Source organism: Siniperca chuatsi, linkage group LG2 (assembly GCF_020085105.1).
Source record: "Siniperca chuatsi isolate FFG_IHB_CAS linkage group LG2, ASM2008510v1, whole genome shotgun sequence".
NCBI lineage: Eukaryota > Metazoa > Chordata > Actinopteri > Centrarchiformes > Sinipercidae > Siniperca > Siniperca chuatsi.
The window spans coordinates 6,440,899-6,460,821 of NC_058043.1; the positions used below are offsets into that span (position 1 = coordinate 6,440,899).

The window sequence follows — 19,923 nt, forward strand, 5'->3', positions numbered from 1 at the left end:
CTTTAAACACACATTAAACAATTAAACTCAACAGGGTGTCATTTCCTCTCTCTACAGGAAGCGGTGATCCTGCCTAACTGACACCCTGCTTCTCCTGCACTCCACCCAACTCTGCCCCCTCCCCACCCCCTGTCCTGGTTGGGTCTCTCTGCTGCCGGCAGTGGATTGGAGCACTCTGATTGGAGGCTTTGCAAGGTGGTTTTTCGGTCTGGCGCCGCCTCCCCCCGGGGCCGGCGTGCGCTCCCAGCAGCCTGTGGTGCCCTGTGCCCCCCCCTCCCCATCACTGCACACCAGAGCCCATGCCCAGGGTAAGACCGGGACCTGGACCACCATCATGTATTACAGTCTGTCAGTTGCAGGTCATTGATTGATAATTAAAACCAAATAAATATTTCTAATCATTTTTGATAAATTCCATTATATCAGACCAATAAAAATGTGAAGGAATATGTCAAGTCAATTTTATTTGTATTGCCACAATGTGAGATCACAGAACGGGAAGTAATGACTGTAAAGAAGTGAAGGTACAGAAGGTACATTAATATAGCGAATTGCCTAAATTGATAATGGTTAACTGAACTTTTTTTTTTTTTTTTTTTTTTTTCACTGTGGCTCGCCATGTCACCATGGCAACCACGGAAAGCACACTGAGGAAAACAATACAGGAGCTAATTTTACTGGTATCTGAGTTCACTGAGTTACACACCTCTCCATCAGCAGTGGGCAAACAGGTCATCCAACAAAAAAAACAACCATGCTCTCAATTTTGTGAAATTAGGCTACGTTGTGAAATTGTTGATTGCAGCAACCTGTAGCACATGGTAGAGGTTGTTATTAGGATCAATCAAAATACACAACACGGACGGCAAATGCAGCGGGAACAACTTGCTGTCTGAAAGAACCTTGATTTTGTGTGCTGCAGGTTTCATCTTAGCACAAACTGCAGAGAACACCTGCCAGTCTTAACCTTAACATTTCTTAACAGTAACTGAAATGTGTCTGTGACACTGAGTGTCAAAGACTTTAACTTGTACACCGAGTAACAAAAGCTGACATCAAATGTCTGGTCAGATTTCTAATCTTGTTTCCTTATTTTTTGATCAGATAGTTTCTGATTTAAATCATAAATTTGCCTATTTTAGACTGTGTTTTTTGGGGCAAAGATTTGCTTATGTTTAGACACCATTTAACGTTTGAAAACTTTGGCTTGTTATATAAAATAAAAATCAGGGAAAAACTTGTTCATATTTCTCAAAGTAAGGTTTCAATAATTTTGGTATTGATTGATTGCAAATCTTTATTATCTCAAAGGGAAATTGATTTGCTGCATCACAACAGAAACTCCGGTATCGTATCGGCACTAGCACTAACATTTTAAATGATACTCAACCCGAGTGAGAGCTGCTGCCTGAGCAGAACTGTGCACAAGGCCTCAGGGCCGGGTTATACTAGAAAAGAACTAAGTGTTGTCTGTTATCACAGGTGTGGGGGGGAGGGGTTTTCCCGAAGGTATTCGACCATCCGACGAGCTGTTATGATGAAGTATACTGGCAGCTTCACTGTGAAACACAGACAGAAGAAGAGTTCTCCCTGTCACCCCTTTTGATAATTCCATCTCTCCTCTGCAGGAGGAGTTGCGGTGCGTCCGCCAGGAGCCATGTGCCTCCCTCACACCAACAACATGGACAGCAAGCTACAGGGGGCGGGGCCAGGGGGAGGGGCTTCACTACGACGAGCAGGAGGCGTTCCGCTGGAGCCCTTCATACACCAGGTGGGTAGGAAATAGTGTGTGTTTCAGAAAAGCTGAAATAAAGGTAAAGCTCCGTGATGATATGAATCTTTTTATTTTTATCTGGAAAAAAAAAAAAACACTTTCCCTCAAACAAAACCAAACTTAAACATCTGAAGTATATGAAGAAATAAAGAGTCTCAGTATCCTGTTTGTGATAATGTTCCAGTAGATATTTAAGTTTTTATGTTACCTGTTTTGCCTGTTTTCTCTCTCACCTGTTTTCATGTGTCTATGTTTTCAGGTGGGGGGTCACACCAGTATGATGCGTTATGATGACCACACAGTGTGTAAGCCTCTGATCAGCAGAGAGCAGCGCTTCTACGAGTCTCTGCCTCCAGAGATGAAGGAGTTCACTCCGGAGTACAAAGGTCAGTCACAACTCACTGATGTTTAGTATTAGTGTAGCCATGGATGCGAGCTGGATTTGTTGGTGAGCTATACCAACCTCTACCAACCCTTTTTGTCTGACGTACTCCACTCCACAACACTATTATCAATGGACTCAATTACCCCCTCTTCGTATCCCTTCATAGAGTTGTTCAATAAAATTTCACTGCATAGAAAACGGTGAATCCGTTACGAGACATTTATCCTGGAGTTGTCTGTGTTTAGGCTTGGTCTTTTTTTTTTTTTTTTTTTCTTGGTTTGGTCAAGTTTGCATTCATACTACTACGACTCGGATTGGCAGAAACTAGACATTTCAACCGTCTATCCATTGCTTTCAGCTGTCCATTTTGACTTTTCTACTCACTTGCTAAAGTTTGCACTCTCTCCCAATCACAACACTTATTATGGTGTTACAACTGACTCAGGTCTGAGGCATGTCCTGTGCATTCAGTCTGTCGTAGCTGGAATAGATAGTGGTTTTTGTGACGATAACTATACGAAACTTACTTGTGGCCTCAACTTGTAGCCACTCTACATTGTGAACACATATTCTCCGACGCTGGTTCTTTTACGGAGTGTCAACACCTGTCTTGTAGTGGCCATTTCACCGCAGCCACAACACAAGATTATAGATGAGTTTACTTTAGATAAATCCATCTAATCTGACACCAGATCCACACACAACACTTACACATTCAGCTTGGGGCACAAAACAAAACAATATGAAAGCAACCCACAGACATAATACATAAAAATGCACTCTGCCACATCTACATCAATTATGTTATCGACAGATGATAAAGACCAATTCAAAGAGCCGCAAACACATTCAAGAGTAGTGCACTTATGGGACATTTATTTTTATTTGTCATATCATTCATTGTAGGATTAGAAATGCTTACTGCTAGACCGAATGATTTTGGTTGAAATGTTGTATTAAATATGAAATAAGCCAGCAATAAGAGAGACAGTGTGTGAGAGTTTTATTCAACTTTTACTGTCCTGTGATGCACCTAGCTCACATTCAGATGTGCAGAGATACCTTTTCTGTATTTTGATGACATGAGGTTTAGAGATGTTATAATGTATTGGTTGATTTATTAGTCTTTTGTCATGCCCCCAGACTTTTGGGTCTTTTGAACTTTTGTTGCTTTCAGGGAAGCTAGGTCTCTTTTAGGGGAGCTCAGCCCCCTCTGGCTAACCCGTAGTTCAAACACTGCTCTAAATAATCTTTACTCCTCTGGGTTCAGTGGCGGATGGAGAGGCAGACAGACAGAAGACGAGGACGGAAGTGCAGATGTTTACTGGCAGTAAAGTGGTTTAGCTGCTCTGCTCTTTATCACCAGGCACATACTGTAGCTGATTCCTCTTGCTTTTGCTGTAGTTACAGACCCAAACACACTTTGACAGCCAGCGTACACACACACACCTCATCCTCTGCTACATGTATGTGACCTATTTATCATTTTAGCAAACTATGTAAGAGAGGAGACGATGACGAAAGTGCGGGTGGTAGCGTGGGGGGCAGGGATGAAGGGAGGGTGGGAGCTGAAGAGAGATTTTGATGGTGGATGGAGCAGGTGTAACTAATAACATCAATGATGGCTCTGTTCCATTTAGGTGTGCTTCTAAGTCACGACAGTGAGGCAACAGACAAAACACGAGGGACCTGACACTCAAACATTAGTTTCATCTCTCTGTGACGTAAAAATGTCTTGTTGCATACTGACTTTTTTGACACTATTGTCCCACAATGCATTGCACAATAGAAATCTGTGTTACTCCCAGCTGCAAAAAAGTTCATTGCAAAGCGTGGTGAGAAAGCTCTGGAAAGATCTCGGAAGACAGAAAAATAAGTGTTAAATCTCCTGCACAACCACAGTGCACCCACACAGGTGTTTTCACTTATTGTGCTTGATTAGACCTCTCGTAATGACTGTGTGGGTGTGCACAGATTGCTTGATTAAAGCTGGTGTATGCGATTCTGGAGAAATCCAATAACATGACAAATATCATGATACAGAGCGAACAACGACACAGCAAGTAATGTAACTAACGTTAGCTAGGTCGTGGGTTAGCAAACTGTCCCTACAGTTGCTGCTGTGAAGCTAACAGCCAGAGAGGACGAGACGGTTTCCCAGAGCCAGCAAACCAGCTCCAGACAGCGATACTCACAACTCTCCTGCTACTATAGCTAACATCACAACAACAGCATATCTTGGCAAACTAGAGAGTTAGCTGAATGTCCATGGGCAAGTCATTTAACGTTACCTGACACACAAATCATGGCTGGAATAGTGTTGTGTGGCCCGGTCCGAGCCACTTTGTTTCCCATTAACAAACTCTTAATATTCATATTACGGTAGTGGATCAAAACACACATCAACTTGCATTTTCTATTGACGATTTTCTGCAGATTTGGTTAGAATTTGCGCTACATTTGGAAGGACAATTGACATTTCCTTCACTGTCCTGTTGGTTTTCATCCAGAGCAGAACTCCAATCATCCAGTATAAGTGAAAACACCTGTGAGGGCTGTGCAGGGTCGTTAAATAAGAAACAATTGTTCTTTCTCTTTGGGAAGTTGAATTGTTTGTGGCATTCTGAAGTTGCAGTTTGATTGACTTCCGATGCCACACATATTGTAACATTTCCTGTTAATATAAAACAGTAGAAAAGGTCTTGATGTCTTGTGTATACTGTACAAGAACAGGATGTTATAAAGTATTATAGAACTGGGATCTACAACAGGAAATGGGAAAACCTTTAATGAGCTGGATGTAGGATGAAACATTGTTGCAGATGTAACAGACTTTCAAAACAGATATTGCAAATGTTGTAGATGATTACTTAATACTATATCCCACCTAACTAATGACATATTTTGTTTTTAGTGCTAATTAGCTAATGTTACCATGCTAACAAGCAAAATTAAGATGAACATGGTTGTGAACATGGTACACCTGCTAAACAGCAGCATGTTGACTTTGTCGTTATGAACACAGAAATCTATTGACAAAGAAAACAAAATCTGATGTGGACTTCGAAAACATACATTTATTTATATTAAGATTTGCAGATTATTACTTAAACTACATCCCACCTTTGTCCGGCTATTCAGTGTCTCTAGCACACTGAGCAACTTTACATAGGGGATATATTCCCAATACATTGACCTGCAGTTACTAGTATGTCTGTATTCCCACCAGTGTTGTGGGTCCCAGTGCCATGACAACAGTGATCCATAAGGAGTCTATGTTTAGCCCTGGATCTCTGCCCACTACCATTGTCCTGCTGATAAAAAACAGCAGACAGACAGACAGCTGCCTAGGGACGACTTCCTGAATCCGTCAAGGTTGTTTCATCCAGAAACTGTTTGACATTATCAGATTTCTCCTTGTGTCGTGGGTGTGGAGGAGGTGAAGACGTCCAGTTTTCGGTGGACAGTGTGCACACGCTGTACTGTTCAAGGGAAGATTTAACTCTTTAGATTGGACTTGATCTTTGGAGTTGATTTCCCATCAGTGAGCAAACGGACATCAAAATTCAGTTTGGACAAACAGGGAGGATGTTCAGTGTCTCACTTAGCGGGGATGAGATGCTGTACTCTGTTTTTAAAAGTTAAAACTAACAGCTTAATGTTTAAATAAAACATTGGAAGACATTCCTATCTGGGGATTCCATCTATAAACAGTTTCTCAATTGAATTTCCATTACATTAACTATATCTTTATATACAGATGGATGACAAATGACAGTAAAACCCAACATTAAGTGTTTTAGTAAGATGTTGTTCCACCTTGAGCTTCCAGAACAGCTTTAGTTCTGGAGGCTCAGTGGATTTGGAGAAGTCTGACCTGGATTTATAAACTCACAGCATGTCTGATATAGACTGTGGAACCATTAAGAGCTTTTAATACCACCAGGAGGATCTTAAACTGAATTGTGAAAGTAAACAGGTAGATAGTGGAGATTTCAGAGGACTGCACTGATGTGCTCAGATTTGTTTCACCTGCGGCTGAATTCCAAATGAGCTGCAGTCTGTGACTTGTTTTAGCAGGAAGGCCATTAGGAGGTAGCAGTCTACATTGGACCAAAACCTTTGACCTGATCCAAAATGGACCCATAGTTGAACCAGACTTGCATAAAAACTTTTTTTTTTTTTCAAAGGAACAGTCAGACCAGGACTGAATAGACTTAAGGATAATCAGACCTGATCCAAAATACGGTGGACTCAAACAGAGAGAGAAGAGCAACACTGGCAGCAGCATGATGCTCCACCAATTAAAGCTGCAATACATGTCATTTCTCCAGCACGTCACAGTTGTATTCTCTGTCTGCCTCAAAAAACACATTTTTCTTTTGTGATGATAATCCCCACGGGTATTATTAGACATATTCACATGCACCTGAGACTCGTCGCAACACATTAAGACCCTACCACACCTGATTAGACTCAGTATAATTTGAACCCAGCCCGACTTGTCTCGGTTACTAATGACTGAATAGACCCATCAAGACCTTTTTAAAAAAATTTTAAAAATAAAAATGCTCTCGTCATTTGTTACTTCTTCCTTTGGTGAGTCTCGTTGCTGTGACGGGTTGTCCCTTTTCTAAACATTTCAAAGTATTTTAGAAGACGGATTATATTTATATGTGAATCTGTCTTGGTATTGTAATAAATGTTATTTCTAAACATCCTGACAGTATTTTGCTCCGTCCTGTCAGGTATGGTGCTGGTTTGTTTCGAATGTGACTCTGATGGCTACATCAACCTGGTGGCCTACCCCTACGTGGAGAACAACATGGAGGGAGGGACTGCGGAGCATGAGGAGCGCGAACCCCCGGAGAGGGAGCAGCCGAGGAGGAAGCACTCCCGACGCAGCCTCCATCGCTCCTCCTCTGAACACAAGGATGAGCGGCCCGAGAGGAGGGAGGCGCACGACACCGACACCTCTGAAAAGTAAGATCGTGTTAAAGGAAGAGATCTCCAAAAAATGAACCAGTGGTGAAACAGTCAATTAATTTATTAGATGGTGTTCAGAAGATTAATCAACAACTATTTCATACTGATAATTTCTCACTGAAAAATTCCAAAAATTCTCTGGTTCCAGCTTGTGAGGATTTGCTGCTTTTATATCACTTTTATACTGAATATCTTTGAATTTTGGGCTGTTGGTTGGTCAACAGAAGACATTTGAAGACACATTGGCCTCTGGGAAATTGTGATGGGCATTTTTCTCTATATATTGACTCATCCAAAAAAGATTAATTGATTATGAAAATAATCATTATATTGCATTCATTGCTCCCAGCACTGTTGGAAATGTAGTCCTTAGTCCACATATTCATGTCCCCCTCAGGATGATCATCGATCCTCCGACTTCTTGCGCCATCATCAGGTCAAAATACTTACTACCTGCAAAACTAATGACATTCCCATCAGCCTCAGCTGTACTTTATGTTTAGGGCTGATTGGCAAATGTTAGCACGCTAAACTAAGATGGTGAACATGGCAAACATTCTACCTGCTAAACATCAGCATGTTAGCATTGTCATAATAAGCATGTTAGAATGCTGACGTGAGCATTTAGCTCAAAGCACTGCTGTGCCTAAAGCCTCACAGATGTAAGGTTTACATCTGTACAGCTGGCTGTTTGGGGCGAATACACGCAGACCTAACAGGACAGTCCAGCGGTCAAATTTGTGTGAATAAGTCGAACCTGAACAGAGGGTCACGAACAGTAATTTTTGCAATTATTTATTTTCCCTCTCCTCCTCCTCCCTGCAGTCTTGCAGAGCTGAAGAGTCCCAGGCTCGACCCAAAGATCCACTCCGACGTCCCCTTCCAGATGTTGGACTGGAACAGTGGTTTGAGTTCAGAGAAGATCAGTTACAACCCTTGGAGCCTCCGCTGCCACAAACAGCAGCTCAGCCGCATGAGGTCTGAATCCAAGGACCGCAAACTCTTCAGTATCCTTCCTCAGCCAATCACATCCACTGATACAAACAAAAAAATTGTAAATCTACTATTTACTAGCTTTTTCTGCAGCTTTCAAAACTAACTCCGTCTGCTGAGGGAGACCGTGACATGCAGTTTAAAGCTCTTGAAAAAAACTATGAAGTGGACCTTATGATGATGATTTTTCAGTCGAGCAGAAGTGTACCGGTTCAATAAGAGGCACTTGATATAAAGCCGCGTTTCCACCAAACACTAGTACCCTTGAAACCCGTACCTACACGTACCTAAACCCTGGATCTGTTTTGCCTTTCCACGACAGACAGTACTCAGCTTGGCTTTAGGCTGAGTTGATGCACGCACACACACACATCAAAAAAGGTAAGCTCAAAGCATACATAACACACGGCTGGGTAGTTATCAGGGCTTCTGGGCTAACCCCCTTCACTTTTCCAGCAGTTGGGAAACAACAGACGAGATTTTTCTCGGTCTTGCGAAGCTGACCCTAACTGATACACTGTAACCTACGCTGTATATTTACTGCCATATTGACAACTTACTGCTGACCTTTTCCTCTGCTCCGCTCGCATTCACCGTAACTTTTCCGCGCTCGCTCTCTCTCACTCGCTCAACCACACACTCGCTACGCACACACATTACAAACTGAGCTACGCGACTCTTATAACAGCAAGAACACAAAAGAGGACATCAAATAATTTTTCGTGTTCACCAAAATTACAACATAAAAACAATTATATGTGGTTGTTTATCACAACAATGAGACAAGCTTCATTTGAGAAAAGGCTGCAAGACAAAAAACTGCTGAAAAAAACAGGAGAGTGAGAAATCCTACATCAGACCACTCTGGTTGCTCCGATTCTCTCTGACCAATCAGTGGTCTGCAGTGTTTTATCAGTCTGCAGCTGAACTTTTAGTATCAGCTCAGCTCGCTTGGAACCTCAACAGAGGCGTTACGAAAAAACGGGATGGTATGGCGTGGTTCTTTTGGTACCATCCACAACTTCTGCCAATGGAAACACGAAAATAACCGCTCTAATGTGTAACGAACTGAACTAAATTGAACTGCTTGGTGGAAACGTGGCTTAAATGTCAGTGAGACTGTGAGGAAGAGGGCAGGAATAAAGGGGAGGTTGGGAGGTGTCTGAGGTTGTCGGGTCAGAGGTTGTGTTTTTATCTTCCGCTTCAAAGAGAGCAGACTGCAGCTGCCTGGAAAACACAGCAACACACACTCGCATCAGTTTTCAGTCAAAGCAGATTCAACAGGGCTGCTGTCAGAGAAGGTTAATGAAATTATCAGCTTCCAGTGATCATCTGTGGGGCTGACAGGATTTTCTTGTTCAGAGCTTTCTGGGAATGAGGAATCAGACATCAGAAAAGGCAGTTGGCATTTTTATGTGTGAAATATACTGTATATGCTATATGCTGTACTGTCACACAAAGTACAGTAACACTGTGACAAAGATGGTGGACACATTTCTACCATTGCACGGTATTCGTCATATTGCCCAACCCTAATATATAGAATAGTATAGTATAACTTTACTATAGTAATTTCTCTGTGTGTAAATTGCAGAGATATGTGTATAGTATTATATAGAAGTGTGTGATCCATATTTCCATGAATGGACGATACTACAAATTCTCAAATAGTGAGCGATGCTTTTATGTACCTCATCTAAATAGATAAATATTTAAATATCTAAATATTTTATTTCTAATTTTCATTGTATTATGTTGATGTGAAACATTTGCAGGAAGTGTTGAATTTTTATTAATGAAACCTCAATAGCTTAACATTGATAGTTCATTATAATGTAAAGAATGGAATTATACAGAAGAGAATTATTAGACTGATCAGTTGAAACATTAAAAGTGTAGCAGATGTGAAATATTTAACTTCACATTGGCTCATTTACAATATTTTGTTAATGGCATTGTTTAACAAATTTAGTTCACTTTTTTTGCATAAGAAATGCAAAAGAAATAATTACATGTGATTCAAATACAGAACATTGTGTTGTGTGTATCTCTCCAACCCCAATAACAAATCTCCAGGTTGGGTGAAGATCAAGGAAGGTTCGCTTGTCAGACAGAAATTTGCTCCTTAACGGCAGTGTTTCAACCAGAGTTCCTGTTGTTGGAGAACGTGGTTCACCACTTCTCTTACCCCTGCATCCTGGACCTGAAGATGGGCACCAGGCAGCACGGAGACGACGCCTCCGAGGAGAAGGCGGCCAGGCAGATGAAGAAATGTGAACAGAGCACTTCAGCGACGCTGGGAGTCAGAGTGTGTGGCATGCAGGTACAACAACCGCTGCTACTGCTCAGACAGCGTCATCAAATACATCGCAGCGTCAGTCCATGACAGTCCTGAACAAAAGATAATCACCTGAGGATGATGGAGAAATAATACAGGCTCATTTATCTTTAGGACATCCAACAATTTGTCAATGTCACAGTTCACTCTAAACAAAGAACCTAGAAATGGGATAAAGTCTCTGGGGGTGGGTACTTCAGAGTAACATTATAATATTAGATTACAACTTAAACTCATGCAAATAGGAAAATACATTGTCAGTACTGTTTTCCAAAAAAAAAAAAAATGTTGGATTTTTGACACAGTTGTTGATTCTTCTTACTATGGTCTGATTTTATTTTGAAAATCTGACTCCATGTGCAGTATAATATATTACATAATGCATTGAACAAGCGAAGGAATGTAAATATCTTGAATGTGAACAGTTGTACTGTTGTCAGTGAGACGTTTGAGCGGTTTCCCACCTGTCTCTGCAGGTGTACCAGCTGAACACCGGTCACTACCTCTGCAGGAACAAGTACTACGGTCGCGGCCTGTCAATCGAAGGCTTCCGCCAGGCCCTCTACCAGTACATGCACAACGGAAAGGGTCTGAGGCATGACCTCTTTGAGCCAATCCTGAATAAGCTTCGCAGCCTGAAGACTGTGCTGGAGAGGCAGGCGTCCTATCGCTTCTACTCGTCTTCACTGCTCATCATCTATGAGGGACAGGTGAGCCAGCACTTAAAACACTCTGAAGGATTAAAATGTATGTTTTGGTAAATCTTCTCTGTGATGATGTGCTTATCAGTTGAACTAAGTGTGATGGATTAGGACTAATTTATTCTTCAGTGAACACCTGTCAGACGACATAACTTTGCAGCAGCGCCAAGAGTGAAAAGTGGCTGATCGTATGCAACTGGTGGTTCAGCGTCATATGCCGATCCTTGAGTGGCCTAGAGTGGTATGCCGCTCTGTTCCACCGGCACATACCGTTTCCTACCGGCAGGTGCCGCTTAACAGCAGTAAGCCACTGTCACACCAGTACCGCCCCCGGTGCATTATGCAAATGTGATGCCAATGAGATAGTTTTTCGACAAGCACCGCCGTAAATGGATATTTTTTCTTTCTTTATTGACAATGTTAACACAACATAGCGCTGCAAATAAAGGAATGTATAAGTTTCTGCTGTCATTCTGTTGTTGTGATATGTGCGATATGCTTTTGAAATGACAGTAAAGTAATATCTTTACTCAAAAGCTCATATTGGAGATAGCCATAGCTAACATGGCTATTGTTAGCCTAGCCACCGTAGCCAGTCTGACTAATTGATAAAAGAAATTTTGAGCCGACACTGTTCATAGTTCAGAATTTTCACTATAAAAGCGAGAGGTGAAACCCAGATGAGGTTTGTTTACATTCCACAAAAGTAACTGCAGCCAAGCCTGGATTACCAACCAGGCCCAGGGGCCCCAGACCCTCAAGGGCCCCAAAGTCCAAGATGAGTTATGCAGCAAGTACTTTGTGGTGATTCGATTAACTGCATACTTCCTGCATTTTTACCTTTTCTTGTAGAAGGGCCCTGTATCAAATCTTACAGGTAATATTATGCTTACATACATGTAATGGATTTGCTTTCAAATTATAATCAAAGTAACTTGGGGCCCCCTAGTGAGTTAATCCTGCCCTGACTGCAACACACTGTGAGATGCTGAATATCCCACTTCTTGCAGACACCCCAACCAACCAGTCTCTAGTGCTGCAACAAGGATGTGGTCCCTCACTGGCTTCCCACCCACAAACACTTATTTCTTGGAATACATCATCTTCTGTTTTCTCACAATACAAGTTTTTTTCTTATGAAATAAACCCTCTTGGATGTGTCTCATTGAAACATCAAATCACAGCTGTGTGACACATGACAGCATCACAACACAACATTGACATATCATCACCTTTTAAGTTTATATGGTGAACTTGTTAGCATATTTACACATCCAGCAGTTACAGAGCAACATGTCATTTATTTGGAGTCGTGTTTCTGTCCACTTGATGAATGTAAGTCCAATATTCACTCTTTTAGTCTGTTTTTGGTCTCTACCAACTCCTGAGGGAAATCTCTTATATCTGAATAAAGCATGTTTCTGTCTTGAGGACTGGAAAATGATTGTTCAGTCAACCATCATGTCTGTGCTTGACTATGGCGATATCCTTTATTCTCATGCTGCTCACTCGACTTTAATGCAGTTTATCGTTGTGCTTTGCGTTTCATTACAGGAGATAAATATCGTACTCATCACTGTGTACTATATGAAACAGTAGGCTGGTCCTCACTAGCAACAAGAAGAGAGCTATGATCATTTTTATTTATAAAGGTCTCCTGCAAAAGCTGCCTCAGAATTGTACTGTTTAACTCTAACTACCCCTCTGATAAAATATACTGAACTTGGAAAGACTGCCTTCCACTACTTTGCACCTTATTAATGGAATGAATCTCAGAGGATTTTAAAATTTTAATGTCTCATCCCACTTTTAGACTTTTAACTTCAAATATATGTAGTCAAGAAACACGTTATCTAAACCACTTTATTTGGAGGTCACACTGAAAGCGAGTGCACCTGAAATGTCTCAACAATCCCTCACTGCACAGGAAAAACTGTGTGCACGTAAGTACGGTAGATCAAAGTGGGTCTGTAAACTGTGAAGGATGTTTATATCAGGTGACGGTGATAATATGTGCGTGGTGTTTGTAGCTGGTCAGGTTCATACTGATCACTACTGTGTTTGATTCTGTCTGTAGAAACCTGAGGGCCCTTCAGTCCTCAGCTCTGGGCAGCATGCGGCCTCGCAACAGAAGACTCCTGCGGCCCCTGCAGAGCCCCACTGTGGCACCGGGCCCCACGCGCCTCCGGCCCCTGACGCTCCCTGTGAAACGGACATGAGCCAGAAACCAGACCCTCGTTCACTGTCCTCTCAGGGACCTGGACTGATGGCTCCGCCCTCCCCCTCCCCTCATTCTCCCCCACAGGCCCCTCCCACCAAGTCAGACTGCCACTCCTTCCTCCCCCCTCTCTCCTCACCTCATCCCCATCCAGACTCCTCCTCCCCTGCTCCCAGCTTGACTTCCTTCCCCCCTCCTCCGACCCCCAGCCCCAGCAGCCCCCTTGGTCGACGTACGTATGATCGACTTCGCCCACTCCACCTTCAAGGGTTTCCGCGGCGACACTGCGGTGCACGACGGCCCGGACCGGGGCTACGTGTTCGGACTGGAGAGCCTGGTCCAGATCCTGGAGAGCCTGCGAGATGACAACCTGCTGTAGCTTTGAATACACACACACACACACACACACACGCAAACACGCACGCAAACACACGCACACACACACACACACAGCTTGTTGTGAGTTAGTTCAGGTCGTGCCGCAGTTTTCTCAAGAACTGAGACGGTTTGGTTGTAAATATGGAACAGGGTTCTTCAGCATGTCACCATGGCAACATGGGCATTCTACAGTCGAGTAGTTACTATAGCAACAGCCAAGAGGTGGGACAGTGGAGCTGAAATGGCTGCAACTTCAAGCTGACATGGAGAACCTCTGTCACACACACACACACACACACACATTTGTACTTCTATACTTGTGAGGACCCTCATTGACATAATGCATTCCCTAGCCCCTAACCTTAACCATCACAACTAAATGCCTAACCACAACCGTCACCCAAACTCTCACCCTAAACTGATTTCTAACCTTAAAGTCTCCCTCCACTCCGAAAATGTGTTTTTCTTATTGTTACGTCAGTTGGATGTTTGAGCTTCATCGTGCAGAATGACATGTGCAGAGTTTGACACTAGAAGGCTGTTTTCACGTTAATCTGCTGAAGAGGGAAACCTTAACTCTGAGTTTAACACGTGTAGATATGAGCATCACAATTAGTTCCTGGTCTTGAGTGAGAATTGGTTCTTCAGTGACATCTTGTGTCCAGCAGTTAAACTTTTGAAAGAAAAAATATTTGCATATTCCTGGATTCTGGATTTTTCAATCAGGGACAAGGAGTAGATTTTAATGAGGTCAGTTTTCATAGAAAAACATACTAATGTACAGAATTTTTATACGTCTTAAAACATGTCTGGAGGGGATCTTTAAACTCAGATGAGCACAGAGAAACAAATATCAGAAGATGAATGTGAAAACAGCCTTATAGTGTCAAACATGCATCGTTCTGCACAGTGAAGCTCAAACATCCACATAAACAATACGCACACTTATGAGTGGAGGGGGTCTTCAACCATAACACCAAGTCAAACTTGGAAGGATGTGAGGACCATCCAAAAATGGCGGAACTCCCAAGCTCCAAAACTCAAATTGGTCCTCAACAAAATAGACAAACAAGAGCACACACACTCAAACACACACACATCCCGGGAGCAGTTGTCTGTGGAGCTGTTTGACAGCACAGCGGGACCGAGCGTCCTCTCTGAACGACCAAGCAGCTGGATCCCAGGGGCCGCCCACTGAAGTTGGCCAACACTCACTTTACCATCCTCAGCCCCCTCCCCCCCACCCCCAACCACACACACTCCTCTTTCTCTACAGAAACCAAACCTGGACAGGTGAATAGACTCCTTTAGCGTTACCTTGAAAACGCATTCAGAAACACATCCAAGCATCTGTTAAAGCAATAGATGGCGATGATAGACGGCAACTTTTTTCTTCAGCGGTGCAGAGGGCAGCATCACCCACAGGGAGAACGGTGATAAAGTGCAACAGAAATCTGCATCATAGAAGTAGGCTTTAAGGAGAGATAATATAGATAATTTCTAAAATGCTGTATGTCCGTTTTTGGGGCTTTATTCAAAAACGTTAGTAGTCGGTGTCCTGTAAAATCATCCTCTGGGTTATTGTGTAATATCAAAAGCATAAGTGTTACTTTCCCAAATCTGGTCTGGTGATATTTTTCTTAACTACTTATTGTCAACTAATCCCATGAAAAAAACAAAACCAACAATGACTTGATCCACTAACAAGTACTGTGTGTGTATCCAAAGCCTGATATATCTTCTTCCTCTGTGCCATAGAGCTCCATTGTTGTTCAAAACTATTAAAAACACATCAGTGAGTCACTCCTTTGCACTGGGTGACATTTTCCTTCATTACCATGAACACACACACTGTAGTTTACTTTGACTCAGTCCCACACACACCGTCCTGCTGCCCCAAATGTGGATTCGTTCACCGCTGAAAATAGTCTCCAACAAATGCACTATTTCCTCATGTTTCAGTAACATTTGCTAATAACTACAGTGTTTAGCTGTTTTAGGAAATTACTGAGCCTTAAAAAAAAGAAAAAGAAATTATATATTTGTGAGCTTGAAAGTTCTTTTTATATATCAAATTATTTTTGGGGGGGTATTTTATGCCTTTATTTGATAGCCGACAGTAGAGAGATGACAGGAAATTTCTGGCTAGACTATCAGGGGACGTTGTGGTTCATGATCGGCGCCTTAACCCCTAGGCCACCAGGGCGTCCCTGAAAGTTTATTCATGACCTTGGAAACAGCAGTTGACAAAACAATCTTCCCACAGTGTCCATTTAGTACCTGATCGAGTTGCTCCGTTGTCGTGGAATTATAGATGTTCACATTTTTAAAAGCTTTGAAGACTTTTCGTCCATGTTGGCTTTTAAAGATCGAAATCTCCAGAACAGCAACTAATTGGTGTTTCCTGTTGCTGTTTCCATGTCAAGAATGAATTTTCAATCCCTACATTTGAGCCAACATGGAAGAGAAGTCCTTAAAGTGCTCATAAAAATAGAAACAATGGATTGTGTGATATGATCAAAAGCTCCAGAAACAACTACTTAATGGACCTTGTGGTGGGGTTGTTTTGTCAACTATACATTTGTGAACCATTTTTTAAAGATTTACATCTTCAGTAGGAACAAATGGTCTTGGAGCTGAGTGCCACAGACAGAGTAAGGACGTCAGTGTTCAGCGACGGACAAACAGACTGTCCGTCTTTTCATGGGATTAGTTGACAATAGAAAAATATAGAATAAAACCAGCCTTATTCTTTGAGTTATGGCTGGGTGAATAACAAGAACATTTAATAAGAATAATATTTTTCTTACATATATTATATACATATATATCTGATAAAATCACAATGTGGCAAATCTGTGCAAAATCACATAAAATATTCAAATTCATGTTCATTGCAATGAAAAAAAAAAAACTCCCCTTCAACTAATTTTGACAGGTTTTTTCCTGGTAACTCAGCAGAATTGGCCGCAATGTCTCATTTGAAGATGTCACCATTTATCTCATCTGATTGGTCCTGATGAGACCGTGTTAGCCAATCACATTTGTCCATTTATGCTTCCGTCACCAAGTTCCAGAGACCGGCTGCGACGCAGCACCGCCCCCTGCTGGACAGCAACAGGAACTCAACCCCAGGAGCTGGAATAAGAGAGAGCAAATATGAATATTTTATTTTTGGTTTATCGAGGTGATAATTTATTTTTTTATTGTACCTTTACCCATGTGTGTGGTAATGTTTTGTCTTTTACATGTCTCCACCCCAAATGTATAAAATGTAAAGAAATTAAGTGCATCAGAGACACAATGTGTGAAATGTCAGGAGAATACACAGTATTATTTGAGCTAACTGAAGCCGGTTTTATTTGCTGCTGACTCGGCTTCAGTCACAAAATCGGGTTTCATGAAGAAAACTGTCGCAGCAAATCCAGACTTCAGTCAGCTCACTGAGCCCAACACTTGTGCCTGCTGTGGAGTTGTTGCTCAGGTGGGAAACTCTATTGAACGTGTGTGTGTATGTATGTGTGTGTGTGTGTGTGTGTGTGTTAGAACAAAGGTAGACGCCATCTTTAGTCTTTGGTTTGTTTCACTTCACATTTAAGGAGTTGGTAAAGGACTGCATGCACATTAACGTCCTCCTGTTTGGGCCAGTTTCCACCACAGCGTCAAACATTCTTGTTACAGTCATCACAGAGTCTAAAGCGGCGGTGGTCCACATGTCCTCTCCGATCATGATGTTTCTTTATGATTATTAGCCGCAATGATTGATCAGTTATTTAGCAGCATTTTCTGCATCTGACATCATCCTGACTGTTTGTTAGAACAGTGAAAGTAAGTGAGATTAAATCTTTCCAGAAGCTTTTGGGCTCATGTTGTAATTACTGACCAGACAGGTGAATCCAGCCACAGCAGAAGGTTCTGGGTCATATGAAATGGTTTTGATAACACACTGCCAGTTCTCTTCAGTCGCTGATGCAGAGACGTACTCGTATAATTCAGTATCACAGAGCTGTGGGGTCAGTTCATCAGGGTGTAGAAAATCTCAATACACATTCACTAATGGCCCTTTTTGACCAAATAGTTCCAGGAACTAAATCACGACCTTAAAACTGCAATAACTGATATTTTTGGCCACTTGGGGGCAGAAAAAACAAGTGAACACAACATTGACATATCGTCACCTTTTAAGTTGATATGGTGAACTTGTTATCAAACAGTTGCTTATTTACACGTCCAGCAGTTATGGAGCAACATTAGCATTCATTTGGAGTCGTGTTTCTGTCACCTGATGAATTTAAGTCCAATACTCTCTCTCTTTTTGGTCTCTACCAACTCCTGAGGGAAACATCTGGCTCTTTAGCTGCTAAATGCTCCACTTTCTCACTGAAAACAGCTGCCTGCTGCGGCCGAAAACGGCACTATGAGGGCGGAGAGAGTGAAACAAAACAGTAAAGTTGTGGGCCGGACTGATAAACAATGAGCTGAAACTCACTATAAAGCTGACGGGAGCTGCAGATTCAGCTGATATTTCTCTGTGGGTCCGTATCAATTATTCATAAGTAATCATTCCTCTTTGCATCTTCATCACATCTAAAGAACCGTAAAGTTTAGGAAAGTTCAACTAATATCGGATTAAAACTTGACTGCTTCAATTGAGACATATTTTTTTAACTCACTTAGACAACAGCACAGTTATTGTGTTGTTTGTAAGTGACTGTTGTGACGTGCAGAGGTGACTGATAGAAGCTTGGCTGCAAAGTCGCGAGGATCTGCTGACTGTTTTTTCTGCTTTAGTAGGAACCTGTTAATTAAAGTTTTCGTTTTGTTCGCCACGTTCATGCTGTATTTTGCACACTCACCCTCATCTCGCTCATATTTAGACTAGTCAGTAAGTCGGCTACATAAATGTCCTTAAGATTAAAATATATTTCCATCCCAAGCGGAGCTGCAATGATTAGTCTAAAGCCTAAATTCTGTAGTTCCAGCGTCTCAATATGAATGTTTTCTGTTTTCCTTCATCTTCTACGATTATAAAACAAATATCTTTGGATTTTGGGATTTTGGTCGCGTGAAACAAGACATTTGAAGGCTTTGGGAAATTGTGAAGAGCATTTTTCACCATTTTATGATATTTTATAGATCAAACAATCGATTACTCGAGAAAATAATCAACAGATTAATCTATAGTGAAAATAATTGTTAGTTGCAGCCCTAATCTCTAATCCTAAAATGGATACAAGTGGCAGCCGGGGTTTGTTTGCAGGCTGAATAAATGCTGTAGCAGTCTCGAGGCTTGTGATGTTCAGACTGCAGATTCTGCCCTGATAGTTCCTGGACCATCCTGTGAAAATGTTACTGAGTTCCTCATAGGTTCCTGGAAAGGTAAATGCAGTCAAAAAGGACGATAAGTGCAGTAAACGAGGTTCACCTTTATAGAGGGTCACAGTGCCCTCAAAGCCCGACGATGTCATCCCGAACTCACTGTGTCCAACATCACTGGAAGTCTATTTCTGCCATGAGAGAAAAAAGCAAGAAGTAAGCACTCAAGTCAAAGTTATGAGATATGGAGGAGCATTGCATTCACAAAAAAAGGAGACCGTATCTTGTTATTATGACTTCTGTATAGTTATGAGATAGTTTTCTTGTAATTATGAGGTCTTTTTGTGTTTTTGTGATAGTTAAAATTATGAGATAAGGCCTCAAATTTGTTTTGTTTTTTTGGTGAAGAAGGCTCTTCTGTAGATACTAAATCAGATTTAGGAGATTTAATTAATAATATTTGACTTACTATTGTAATTTAGACTTAACATTTTGATTTAGGAAGTCAAATCTTTTACATAGTATCTCATAATTTTAAAGTAAGTCAAATGCTGATGTAGTATCATAAGTTTGACTCAAAGTCACAAAGTTGACTTAGCTTTTCATAATTGGATGAAGAACGTCTAATCTTTTACATATCTCATCTTTTAGTATAAGGCATTAGTATTCAGGGCATTTTATGGCTTCTTTATTAGAAAGTCAGGAAATGAGGGGAGAGAGAGAAAGGGAACGACATGCAACAAAGGTCTCCTGGCTAAGTTATAGTTTGTTGTCAGTTTCTTAAAGCAGTTCTCCACTGATTTAACATTGCACTCCTATAAATAACACTGTCGG

At 41.6% G+C, this 19,923-nt stretch overlaps 1 protein-coding gene across 1 annotated transcript in view; it reads left to right on the forward strand.

Moving 5' to 3' along the window:
- Positions 1 to 17,630, forward strand: part of ip6k1 (inositol hexakisphosphate kinase 1) — a 34,182-nt gene extending 16,552 nt beyond the window's left edge. The window contains 9 exon segments of the mRNA XM_044210585.1: positions 58 to 308; positions 1,629 to 1,771; positions 2,034 to 2,160; positions 6,908 to 7,142; positions 7,971 to 8,152; positions 10,286 to 10,461; positions 10,953 to 11,186; positions 13,255 to 13,616; positions 13,618 to 17,630. Of these exon segments, the coding sequence (XP_044066520.1) occupies positions 1,658 to 1,771; positions 2,034 to 2,160; positions 6,908 to 7,142; positions 7,971 to 8,152; positions 10,286 to 10,461; positions 10,953 to 11,186; positions 13,255 to 13,616; positions 13,618 to 13,774 (1,587 nt within the window). The 5' untranslated portion in view covers positions 58 to 308; positions 1,629 to 1,657 and the 3' untranslated portion in view covers positions 13,775 to 17,630.
- Positions 17,631 to 19,923: the final 2,293 nt, after the last annotated feature.